We start from the raw sequence: 12088 nt of genomic DNA, 5'->3' as shown, positions 1-12088 counted from the left end.
CTTGTTTCTAGAAGTATCAGGTCCTGTAACCCAGTCTAGAATATCTATCTCATTTGTTTGCATTAAGAGGGTTTTGTTGTTTTGTCTTTAATTGCATTTCCCCGTCCCCGCCTCCCCCCGTCTTTAGAATGAAAGGGTGAAATGCCCACCCACTGGAACTCCATTCAATCTATGGACTCCAGGGAAGCTGCACAGGGTGCAAGTAAACATGAACTCTGGTTCAGCTCTATGAAGAACAGAACGAAGAACTAGCTCTGGGCAGCAACACTGGAAATTTCAAAGGTTCTTTTTTAATACTAAATATGTATATTCTTTAAAAGTAAAGGAATGTTTTTAAAATGTCAATGCACAGTTTTTAGGGTCTGCCCTATACAGCACACTTAACATTACAAAATGACTTCTGTATTGGCAGAGAACAAAACTATGTGTTATGCATGAATCCTGTTTCATTTTATATTAGTGTTGCGCATCCATCACTGTGAAGTGTATATTTTATATATAAACACACACACACACACACCATATTCTCTATTTCCTATTCTGCAATTAAATGTACATATGAGGGAAAGGGACATAAAAAAATCTAAACTCCTTGAACCTGATTTTGCTCTCACTTACACTGCTATAAATCAGGAACAACTCCACTGAAGAAAGAGTTCCAATGGTGTAAAGAAAAAAGAAAAAAAGCAGACCCCTTATTTGCCCTACCTTACACACTTATAGAAGTTGTTAATACTTACCTTACTCTTATATTTTTGATCTCCCAGTTTTAACAGGACAAAAATCTGTGTCATGCCCCCTCCTGGGATATTCTTCCCTTCCAATAAAGTGATCGTCACAATTCCATTCCATATTTCGTTCTTTCGCATGGATTCAGACAGTCGCACATTTCGTAGGAAACTTGACTGAAAAACAAGTTGACTTCATAAAGACACTATTGGATACATCTCTTAGGTACTTATATGGCCTTCCTTACTCCAAATACCACAACATCTACTGCATCTTCACATCACCTCTGGAGATGCAGAAGTACTATTATACCCCTTTTTATAGGTGGTGAGCGGAGACACAGACATACTAAGTGATTTGCCCAAGGTCACACAGGAAGTCTGGCAGGGATGGGAACTGACCATGAATTTCCTGATTCCCAGGCTGGTGCTCAAACCACCAGACCACCCTTCTTTCCCATTATGCACCTATAGCTCTTTGTTTGCTAGTCTTTAGTGTTTATGTTACCAGAATTTGAGCTTGTGAATCAAAAATACTGAGGCCCATTGAAACATGATGACTTTTATCTGGTGGTTATATGGCAATTACAACATATTTATTAACTTTATGATTTCATCATGTAGCGGCACATAACACTATAGCACTGGCAATATTTTATGGGCAGTGGAAATGACTAAATGGACCTTTTTGTGGGGGGGAGTAGCAGAGAGATCTGGAAACTTAAGGCTACACCTTTCTTCTCACTTTAAGTCATGCCATATTTTATTGCCATGCAACAATTTTAAACATGCCATGCTTCTGTGCTTCAATCATGACAGACTGGTGGGTCCAAAAGGGAGGAGGAGATTTCACTAGTCACATGAAAACAGGATGCATTAGCTTTAAAAACAAGAACAATATGGTGTTACTAAATAAAAAAAAGATTTCAAGAGCACTTCAGGCCTGGGAATAACATTTTAAGGAAGAATTACCCAGTAACAAAATTCTTAAATCATGGGAGGCACATACACAAATTTTAACTTGCTTTTTACTGGTTAAAATGCCCAAATGTTTGAATCCCACATGCATATTAATATACTTCTATTTAAACACACTGCTTGGCTTTCCTGGCACACTGGATGAAAATTCCTACCTTTAAAAAGAAAATGAGATTTTGATTCATAAATCCAGCTGCAGTGCAAATTTTTTTTTAAGTTCATCTTGTAGGCCAAAAAGCTAAAGCATGACTGTTCCCATGGACATACTTCAAAGTCCCGGCAGATATATTCCTCCCTAAACACTGCAACTATTTCAAAATCCTTTTTATAAAAAAGGGAGTAATGTCCACAAGGGATCAAAGGGCATCCTACAGTCTGGCAATTGCCTAAGAAAAATGGCAGTGCTTCCATGAAATATGCCCTAAAATAATTTTGTGGCTTGGTATGTCCTAATTTTGAATTGGATGTTTATCTTGGAAAGGCTTCTATCTAACTTGTCCATAAAACAGCTCCACTTAGCTCTACGAGCCCTGTGAAAATGGAATCCAAAGCTGGCTATTAAAGGGGCCTAGAGATTGCTTCCATATGGCAGAACAGCATGGGAGTGGAGGGCTAAGGCCTACAGCAGGCACTGCTTGGCTTGAGCTCCCGATCTATCCATGGACACTCGTTGCATTACACTATAACATCTGGATTATTGCTTGTAATGTCCCTGGGAAATATCCACTTCCCATCAAAGCCTTTATCTATCTCAGTCGTACTTTGAACATTTTAGTATTTAACACAGTCATGTTTGATGTGATGTACTTGCTGCTTTAGGTCCAAGGATTTTCCCTCCCTTCCTTGGAGGAGGAATATGTTTTTGAAGCTAGTTCACAAAAAACAGACAGAGTAACTTTATTATCCACAGTACATTTTTTTTTAAACTGAAAGCTAGAGTCTCCATGCTCAGCAACAAAGAAAGTTACCATCATGTAATTTTAAAATCAAATTTGGTGAGCCCTCTCATAGGGATCCTTTCTGGTTTTGATCAGTCTAGTGTTTTATGGTAGCAATCCAGGTCTATGGTCCTCCTAACCAGTAGGTAAGTCCTCAGGGCAACATTCAATACAGTGCAAAGGGCTACATAAGGCCACCTGCATGACTTCGTAAGGACTAAATTCTGGCTTTGCCAACAGCCCAGTGTAAGAGTAGGAGGCTTGAACAGTCAAAATCTGCTTCTTGGCTTGTTCCAGCTCTGCTCAATCCCTGTCCATCTCCAGGGGCGGGGAGGGGAGAGAGGGAGCAACAGCTCTCAGGAGCCTGCTCTACCCACCACAATGCAGGTGGCTGGCACGTGGGGCCTACTCCTCTGTGGGAATGTTTGGACCAGACCATGGGTCATTTCCATGGGTTTAAAGTGTTGGAGAGGACAGTTTGCACTGAGGCAAATGTCACCCAAGATAAGAAGGGGCAGATATTTTATTATTCATTTTTAAATCAAAATTATTTCATTATAATTCTTCTCTCATGCTTGTCGCCTATGCGATTTACACAGTGTTAATTAATTAAGCCTTGCATCACCCCCATGAGGTCGGCAATTATTAGCTCCACTTTATAGATGGGTAGAGAGAAATTAAGTGACGTGCTCACGATCTCAAAGCCAGTCAGTGGCAGAGCTGGTAAGGAACACAACTCAGGCGACCTCACTTCTAGACGCTCCTCCAATCACTACTAGGTTACACTGCCTCCCCGGAGAGGGCACAGTGCTTGTGGGGAAGGGTCAAAGCCTTTCTGAATGCTGGTGAGCAATAAAAAAGAAACCATCATACATTTATTTAATTATACAGTGAGGTGGACAAGCGTAAAATGAACCCGTCTTTCGCCTCCTGTACTTAAAAGGATGAGACAGGACAACAGAAAGTGTTCGAATTCCTGTGAACAGGTCAAAGTAGAAATTGGAACCACTGTAATTTGCAAAATAAACAAACAAGTTTCTGGACCTCTACTCATTAGGCAGGGAAACCGCTATGCAGAGGCAGTTTCCCTCTGGGAAAGAGGAGCGGAGGATGAGAAAGGCAATTGAACTGACGGGAGATTGCTGTGATGGCACGTGACCCTTTGGCAACTGAGTTCTATGGCTCTGTGAAACGTTCGAAGATCACAGAGGCACCACTGCCCACAGGGTATTGCTATAGAGAGCCAAATGCAATGAGGCAGGCAAACCCACACATGAAAAGGAGGGTGAAGGATTATCCCCTGTGATAAGAGGAGTGGGAGCACTTCAGTCCAGAGTCATCCTTTTCAGCCAATTTATTCAATCAGCTTTAGATATCAAGGTGGCAATTGAATCACTTGTTTTAGGAATAAACTGCTGCAGGTCAATCCCCTCCACTCCCCCAAGCAAACCCATTTGTTTGTTTCCTAGATGTTCAACACTTAAAGGTTATTCATCCGTACAAAGGATGGAAATAACATGCAGGGCACCCTCGGTGCAAGAGTCTAGCCACCTGGGACAAACAAGGCTACTAAGCATCAGACGTAGTGTTCCCCTATGCCCCAAAATATCTCTATAGGCTAAGCAGCCTGGAAAAAGAGGAAGGGAAGGAGGCACTTCATCTTGTTTTTCTTACAGATGGACAGAGTATGGTGAATACTTCCTAAAAACAAAGGGGCCATGCTTCCTTCTGCAGCGCCATTTACCGTTTGATGAGCAAAGAAGCAAATTACACTCTGGAGTTAGCTATATCAAAAAACAATGCTATCCCACACTTCCATCCTAAGCAAGGGGCTCCGAATGCGGTGCACATATCTTGCTACCTTTGGGTATGTAATCATGCCCAAAAAACTTCTTTTATGTAACCCCGCCCCCCAAGAGCAGTGATAAATATATGCTGACAAATATACAAGCCACCCAGTTCGATACTTCTTGCACCATACTGATTTCATATGCAATATTCAGTATCTGAAATCATCTCTGCATCCTACCCATAGCCAATGCTTGCATGATTTTTATTGTCTTCTATTTTCTGTATTAAAAAAGTTATATCTGCTTTTTCTTAAAGAAGATAGGGAGTTGGAAGGACAGTAAATAAAAAGTATTCAACAACAGGTTTAACTTATATTTTTTCCACTCTGCACATGGGACTTCAACAGTTATTGGTACCAGTGTGGAGGCATTGCTCCATTGGGGATATTACTGAGTCCCTGCAAGATGGACTGGTGACTAAAGTAATAAGAAGATTCATTTGTGACATTGGTATCTGCTATCCAGTCTAAGATAAAACTTAGGGGATCAGATCCAGTTATAAGCCATAATTGTCTCAGATATATAGAGAGTTGAGAAATCAAAGACTGAAAAATGTAACTTGTTTTTTTTCTTTTTAAGTCCTTCTACCCACATATGAAAATACTACATAACAACAGGATCTGAAAATTACAATAAAATCCCACTTTAATTCATCTTGAGAAGAAGTTAAGCTACCCCTAATATAAAACATTTGCTTTCCTGATCATGTTAGAGATGTAGATTTCTGAGACACATTTAATTTAATCAGTGCGTTGGAGATTTATCAGGAACCAAGTTGCACAAATGGATTGTATATGGAGTTTTTCTTCCTTGAACAGCAACCAAAGTGTAATAGCCAAAACAACAGTGCTAAGTTTGTGTATCCATTATATAATGTTCCCCCCATATTTCTGGTATCTTTATCCAGTCCGTCTGCATTTCTTCTACCTCATCACACTCCTCTGGCCATTTTTCCATAACCTCTCATGCCTTCCCTAGACATCTATATTCCCTGTGCTCACAATTTTTCTTTCTAGCCTTTATGTTCTGCCACAAACTGCCAGTACTGTTTCCACAGACCAGAGTTTCCTAACTAAAGATGGTTATTGATGGACAGTACTAGTGTTTTAATGCAGTAGCAGAATCAATAAACTAGGAAATATTGCTTTGTCAGATTTTTTCCAGCACATTCTGGGAAATTCTTTACTGCCTTGGATGGCCACAGAAGCTTTTCTTAAGAGATCACACTAGAGCATGAACTATGTATCCTCTGTGAAGAACTGAAGCTCTCTTACCCTCTAGTGGCTATAACTGAATAGAGCAAAGGGTTGCAGCTATTTTTTCTTTCAACAATAATCTTGCATCCACTAATCCAATATCATGCTTTGGCATCTCTTAATTTTATTTAAAACGATGTTAAGATGTTAGCTGGAGCCCGGGGAACTGAATGACCTGCCAACATGAATTAAAGCTTTATCTCTGTTATTTCAAATCAAGTGTTTAAAATACAGAGCGAGAATGTACAACAAAGAAAAAGAGCAAGACGGAACTTTGGCTGTTTTGGACTGAAAGGAATAGAGTTGGAATATCTGGCTCCCTGTCCTGGGACTCCAAGCCAGCGAGATTCGAGAGACAGCTGTGTGTGCGCGCACACATGGCAGAAAGAGAGATCAGGCCACATTTGATCAAGTGTGGGCACTAGTAATTTCAGGGGCTTTAGTTAAAAACTAAACTGCTGAGCTCTTCAATTATTCCATCACTCTCTGTCATATTCCATTTAGCAATTTCTTGCTGTATCTCTGCAGTATGAATATAGCTGTAGAGGGCCAGCATTATCCCTGGAACTGTTTGGTTAAGCCAAAATATCTGCAGACCTGTGCCCAGAATGTACATTACATGTCCTCTTTACAGAAGTATTTTTGGTAGCATTTTACAGAACAAATATAAAGCCAGTCTCTTTCCTGAATAGCTTACAAATCCAATATAAGCATGATGCAATAAGTGGGTGCAAAAGAAAAATGGCCCAAAGGGAAGACGTTCATGTGGATACCCAGTAATGGTACATGCACATCTTGATGGCACCATTCTATTTCTACCAGCCAAAATACCTGTTCATTCCACCAGGGGAAACCCTCAACAGAAGGATCTGAGGAAATCTCTGCTCAAGAACAGAGACAGCATGGTACAATGTATAGGACACTGGACAGAGTCAGGAGACCTGGGTTATATTCCCAGCTATGCCACTGTTCTGCTGTGTGACCTTGGGCAAGTCCCTTCATCTCTCTGTCTCCTCCTCCTTGTCAATTTACCCTGTAAGCTCTTCTGGTTAGGGACTGTTCCTTACAATGTGTGTGTACAATGGGCACCCAAGCACGCTGGGAGTCTCCAGTTGCCGCTATAATACAAACAACAATAAGAGGTCCAACATTTCTCACTCAACCGTCAGACTGAGAAAGGAATATGAATCATGGTCCAGAGGGCCTGACAGTCTGCACCTGTGCTAAGAGTTTTCAAACTAGTTACAGAAAACCATCTCGGATAGATGGTGTGGAATCCTGGGTTGTTCAAGGACTATTCATCCACAAAGAGAATACCGGAGGAGCGTACAAAATGCGCTAGCATGGTTGTGAACCTCCAGTAATGGAGATGCTACGTAAGAAGAAGAAGAAATTTCTTGTGGGAGAAAGGGAACAAGAGATTTACAGAGAAAAGGGATATGGGTTACCTTGGATGAAGTTTGTTTCTTCCGATTTGACCATCTCTATTCATGCGTTTCCACCATTGCAACAGAGAGAATCCAAAAGCAAAGGAAGGAAAACAGGTAAAGTGGTTAGTCAAATAATCTGAACACTGGTTTATAAACTGTGTTAGGGAAGGCATATTACTAGCACAGAGTTGGATCTACTACTGCATTCAATTAAACTACCTCCCTCGCAGATTGTAACAAACAACAAAACAGAACACCTGCATTGCACCAGAAATAAAAGGAAACAAAGCATCAAGAATAAAAAGTGGAAGAGACCCTGAGCCATTAGTAAGATGCATGGCTCAAACTTTTGGTGCCATCTGGTCCTACTAAGCTAATTTTAAAAAGGGGGGGGGGGAGTGGAATCAGCTTGCTGTTAAGTGCATAGCATGGACAAGACCATTTTGCTCTTCTGATTCTATTGAAAATGGCTGAGCTATTTTCATTTGAAACACAAGTGCCTAAAATATGGTCAGTGACATTTTCACAGCATGCACCCACTCTTTAGGCATCTGCACTCTGAATATTAACCACACACCCAGGCATTCCCAAGGCTGCTGCCCAGAACTAATGCTGCCCCCTCTCTTATCCCAGAATCCCCAGGGCCACTCTGACCCACATTTCCTTAATGCTGCCAGAGGAACTGTTCCCCAAGTCAGAAGAAATGCCTCCAGCAGCTCTCACGTGGACTGTGCACCTGTCTCGCCCCTTACTACACACAGTGACCCGGATGCCATCCCATGCCTTGCATATTAAGTTAATGAGGGAGTTGACATCCCAGCCAAATGGGCTTGCACTAGTAAGAACAGCCAAAATTTCAAGGGAAGTGGTCAGGGTTTATTAGAGGACTTTGACATAGAGAGAGTGTCTCATTAATGACTAAGGAAAGGTCAGACCATTAACGGCCATGCTCGCAACATTTCTTGCTTTCTTACCTTTAAGATCAGGCAAGTCATTTCCTCACTATTTGTATAGGAAAAGCTACCTTCTTACAGTATATATAATGCTACCGTGTTTCCCCGAAAGTAAGACATCCCCCGAAAATAAGACCTACTTCCAGTTTTGCCTCTCGCTGTAATATAAGGCATCCCCCAAAAATAAGACCTCCCGGATAATAAGGCCACCCCGGAATATAAGGCTCCGAAGCTCCAGGAAAAATAAGACCTCCCCTGAAAATAAGACCTAGCGCATCTTTGGGAGCAAAAATTAATATAAGACACTGTCTTATTTTCGGAGAAACAGGGTAGGTGAGATCAGCACAACAAAAATAAGTGTTCTGGAATTTTTATTAGCATTATTTGGTTGCTGTTGAAATTTTTAAATAATCATATGCAGAGGGAGAAATATCAAAAACTTTCCAACAATGCACTATTAAATTACCTAATAAATTAACAACTCTTAAAAACAGGCAGCTACTAGGAAGAAACAATAATGAAAGGCACACCTTTCTTGTGAAGTCTATTTCCTATATTCTCCACCCCAACCCGTCTTTTGGTAACATTCTCACTTTCATAAATATCCCATACCTACTATGAATTCCCACATGTCTAGTTTAACAGTCTCAGTAGGCTGCCGTGTTCACATTGGATTCTGAAAAATTGAAACTGTTATATTTAATATTCACAGAAACACTTCCCTTTTTTTTTTTTTTTTTTAACCAGCAAAACTTAGTTACATATTTAAAACTGGACTTGCTTGAAAATTGGATCTATTCAAATGATATACTTTGGGTTTTTTCTCGCTGTCAACCTGTTCTCTAAATGACTGCAAGATGAAGTTACAGATTTAGGCCTAGGCCATGTTTTGTGTGAAACACAAATGGTGATATTTAAAAAAAAAAATAGTCACACAAACCCTGATCCTGAAAGCCCTTATTCCCTTTAATCACACTCTCTGCAGCCTCTGCCCAACTCCTTCTGGGTTTCTAACACCCCTTTCAACACTGGAGTCCCACAGCACTTCTGCAACAGGAGCCTGATCCAAAGCTCACTGAAGAATCTGGTGAGGTTTAAGACTATGCCTGGCCCGTTCTCAGTTTTGCAAGAACATAGCTCCTTCAGTCATGTCCCTCCTCTCAGCAATGTGCACCAATGCAGGGCAGGCACAACCTAGTCTTAATAGTAAATCCTTGCTTTTACATTTCACAGTGATATATATATTTTTAACTGGTATGAAAAAAAAAAATCACATCTAATTGGAGGTTTAACACCTTTTTAAAAATTCATAAAATCTAAACTCCTTGCTTATAGTGAGAAAACGGCATGTCCTGAAAGAGCAGTCCTGCAAGCTGTAGGGCATACACTTTTAGAGATATCTCACACACACACGCACAGACCTACCACTCGTTGAAATATATGGAGACTTGCTATTCGTGGGCTCACTGTTTAAAGCCACAGAACGGAAGCACTTGGCGATAGAAACATAAGCAAGTTTTATCCAGTCCAGTGTGGTTGATTTTTAAATCACGAACTACCAAGTTTTCAATGCTGAGTCTCAAAGGATGAAAATAAAGGTGGCATTTCCCAGTATAGAGTAAATCAGATTAGGGAAGCTTTCTTTTTTTGTGCATTCCAGCTATAAATTTGATTTCCTAAGCCACTTACAGTTCTCTTGAAGTCTCCTTGCTTGACTGTTAGACTCAAGTTTAACACAATCTCTCCCATGTCATCTTCTAAACTGTTTGGATCTTCCAATTTTAAAATCTGTTCAGTAGTTCTGTAAGCAGAAAAGAAATGCATCTGTAGGCTCCATTTTAGCTTCTGGTTCCTTATTAAAGGTCACACTGAATTGTGCAAATTCTGTTTTTTATGGCTGATATTTAGCACATTTTAAAGTTTTCAAAATTGAGTCTAAATATTAAAATGTGCAATCTGGCGTATTTCTTTGTGGCATATATTCCCCCTCACAGCTCCCACAAAACATACAACGTTCAGCAGAGCAACTTTAAATAATACTTTGTATTTCCATAGCAATTAATTAATACTGATAACCCACCACCTGCAGACAGGCAGAAAACTGATCAATGTTATCCCCATTTTACAGGAAAGGAAACTGACAATGACTTATCCAGCTGAATTGTCTGACAGTTAAAGACTGGACATTGACTTGTGAGATCTGTGTTCAGTTCCTAGATCTGATGCAGACTTCCTGCATCACCTTGGACAATTTCATCTCTCTCTGCCTTAGTTCCCCCTCTGAAAATGGAGATGATACTATTTCCCTACCTCACAGAGGTGTTGTGCAAATAAATTCACTAATGTTTGTAAGCCACTCAGATAGTACAGCCATGGGGCCCATAATGCAAGAAAATGCACTTGCCCAAGATATCAGGAAGTAAGTATAAGAGCCAGGAATAAAACATGAATTCCTGTCTCCCAGCTCCACATTCAGACCGACAACCCACAGATAAAAGATTAAGCTGCTGCAAAAGTGTTGTGATCATTTCTAAACTAAACTGCAGGAACACATTTTAATAAATTCATGTAGTACCTGTTGAGCTCAAGGTTGCTCAGCACCACAAATGCAGATCCCATGAAGTCAGAGGAGGCTAAGTCTCGATCATATACCTGGTAGCAAAATAAATGCATATTATTTTCACATCCTAAGCCAGTTTTGCCACATCAGAAAAAAGAACTGACATTTTGAGTTTCATTCCATATTTTGGGAATCAAAGCCTATATGTTGTTCAGGGATAATTCTCCATTTCTGTTCTTTAATGTAGATTTTAATTGAATATTTTAACAGCATTTTGAAATGCCTTCTTGACATATGGTGAACCGAGTCACGTGTGCAACAATGGATTGGGACCATTCCTACATATCTGGTAGTATAGTACAATTGAATACTGTACACAACCAGGCAGTTTTTTAGCTACAGATGTTTTAGCAATTAGTGCTTACAACTGGTAGCTTGCAGCTCTGTTAACTATAAAGTTACCTCATAATGAGAAAGAGCTTTGCTGCTTGTCACCACTACCTCACAGGTAATAATTCTACTCAACTCAGTTCACCAAATTACACTCTTAAATTATTTCAGGTAAACCCCATTGATTTCACTGAGGTTGCACAGATGTAATTGTGGGCAGAGTTTGGCACAGTAGGTTTAAACGCCTCCAGTCAAACAGATTATTTTGATTTGGGGCATTCACACACTGAAAACACAACATCCAAGTAAAATCTGGCAAAGATGCATGTGCATTTGAATATAAAGCTTAGAAAACTTTGGATCCTAATTGTGTTTTGAATACACGTTCTCTGTGTCAAACCATCAAATTGAACACACACACACAGAAAACAACTGGTTCAGAGGAGCTTTTTCCATTGTTTCAGAACCCCACACCAAAAATTTACCTTGACCCGGAGCTTCTGATCAAGAGTCTGTATTGGCAACACAACAGTTTCATCCCAAACTGGATTTAGGTTTTTGTAGATGACCTTACTTTTGTATAGAGTTTTTCCATTCAATTTAAATTTCACATATGGATCACTTGTACCTATTATAAACAATAATAATACAAATGGGATTAGTCTGGAAAACCCTCCAACACTACCAACCACAAAAAATAAACAAATAATTGAGAATAAAAAGCTCAGGGATTCTGCTGAACATGGCTAGAAAGTGATTTGATGGGGAGAAGGAAAAAAAGAATTCTACATTGTGCTTGTGCTCTCTGCCATGTCGTCTTGGAAGAGCCTTGGTTATTCTTATCTCTTCTCCCCCCCCCCCTTTTTTTTTGCGGGAAGTAACAAACAAAAGCAAGGATGAATCTATATAAAATACAGACAAACAATAAAGACACAGAATTACAAATAAAATGGGATACACAAAAAGGCCTGTAGATTTGATCAATATCACTTATAGAAAATCTTA

General features: G+C 40.0%; 1 protein-coding gene across 1 annotated transcript in view; it reads right to left on the bottom strand.

The window, feature by feature from the left end:
• The window catches only part of MCTP2 (multiple C2 and transmembrane domain containing 2), a 78870-nt gene extending 67224 nt beyond the window's left edge, over positions 1–11646 (bottom strand). Inside the window, exons 1-5 of the mRNA XM_029910706.1 lie at positions 11569–11646; positions 10709–10785; positions 9823–9934; positions 7199–7234; positions 741–905 (exon numbers count right to left, since the gene is read on the bottom strand). Coding sequence (XP_029766566.1) covers positions 741–905; positions 7199–7234; positions 9823–9934; positions 10709–10752 — 357 coding nt within the window. The 5' untranslated portion in view covers positions 10753–10785; positions 11569–11646. The remainder of the gene's footprint in view (positions 1–740; positions 906–7198; positions 7235–9822; positions 9935–10708; positions 10786–11568) is intronic.
• Positions 11647–12088: the final 442 nt, after the last annotated feature.

This window comes from Terrapene carolina, unplaced genomic scaffold (assembly GCF_002925995.2).
Source record: "Terrapene carolina triunguis isolate 2854851 unplaced genomic scaffold, T_m_triunguis-2.0 Scaffold67, whole genome shotgun sequence".
In the NCBI taxonomy this organism is placed as follows: domain Eukaryota; kingdom Metazoa; phylum Chordata; order Testudines; family Emydidae; genus Terrapene; species Terrapene triunguis.
This window is presented reverse-complemented; position numbering and strand designations above follow the sequence as displayed.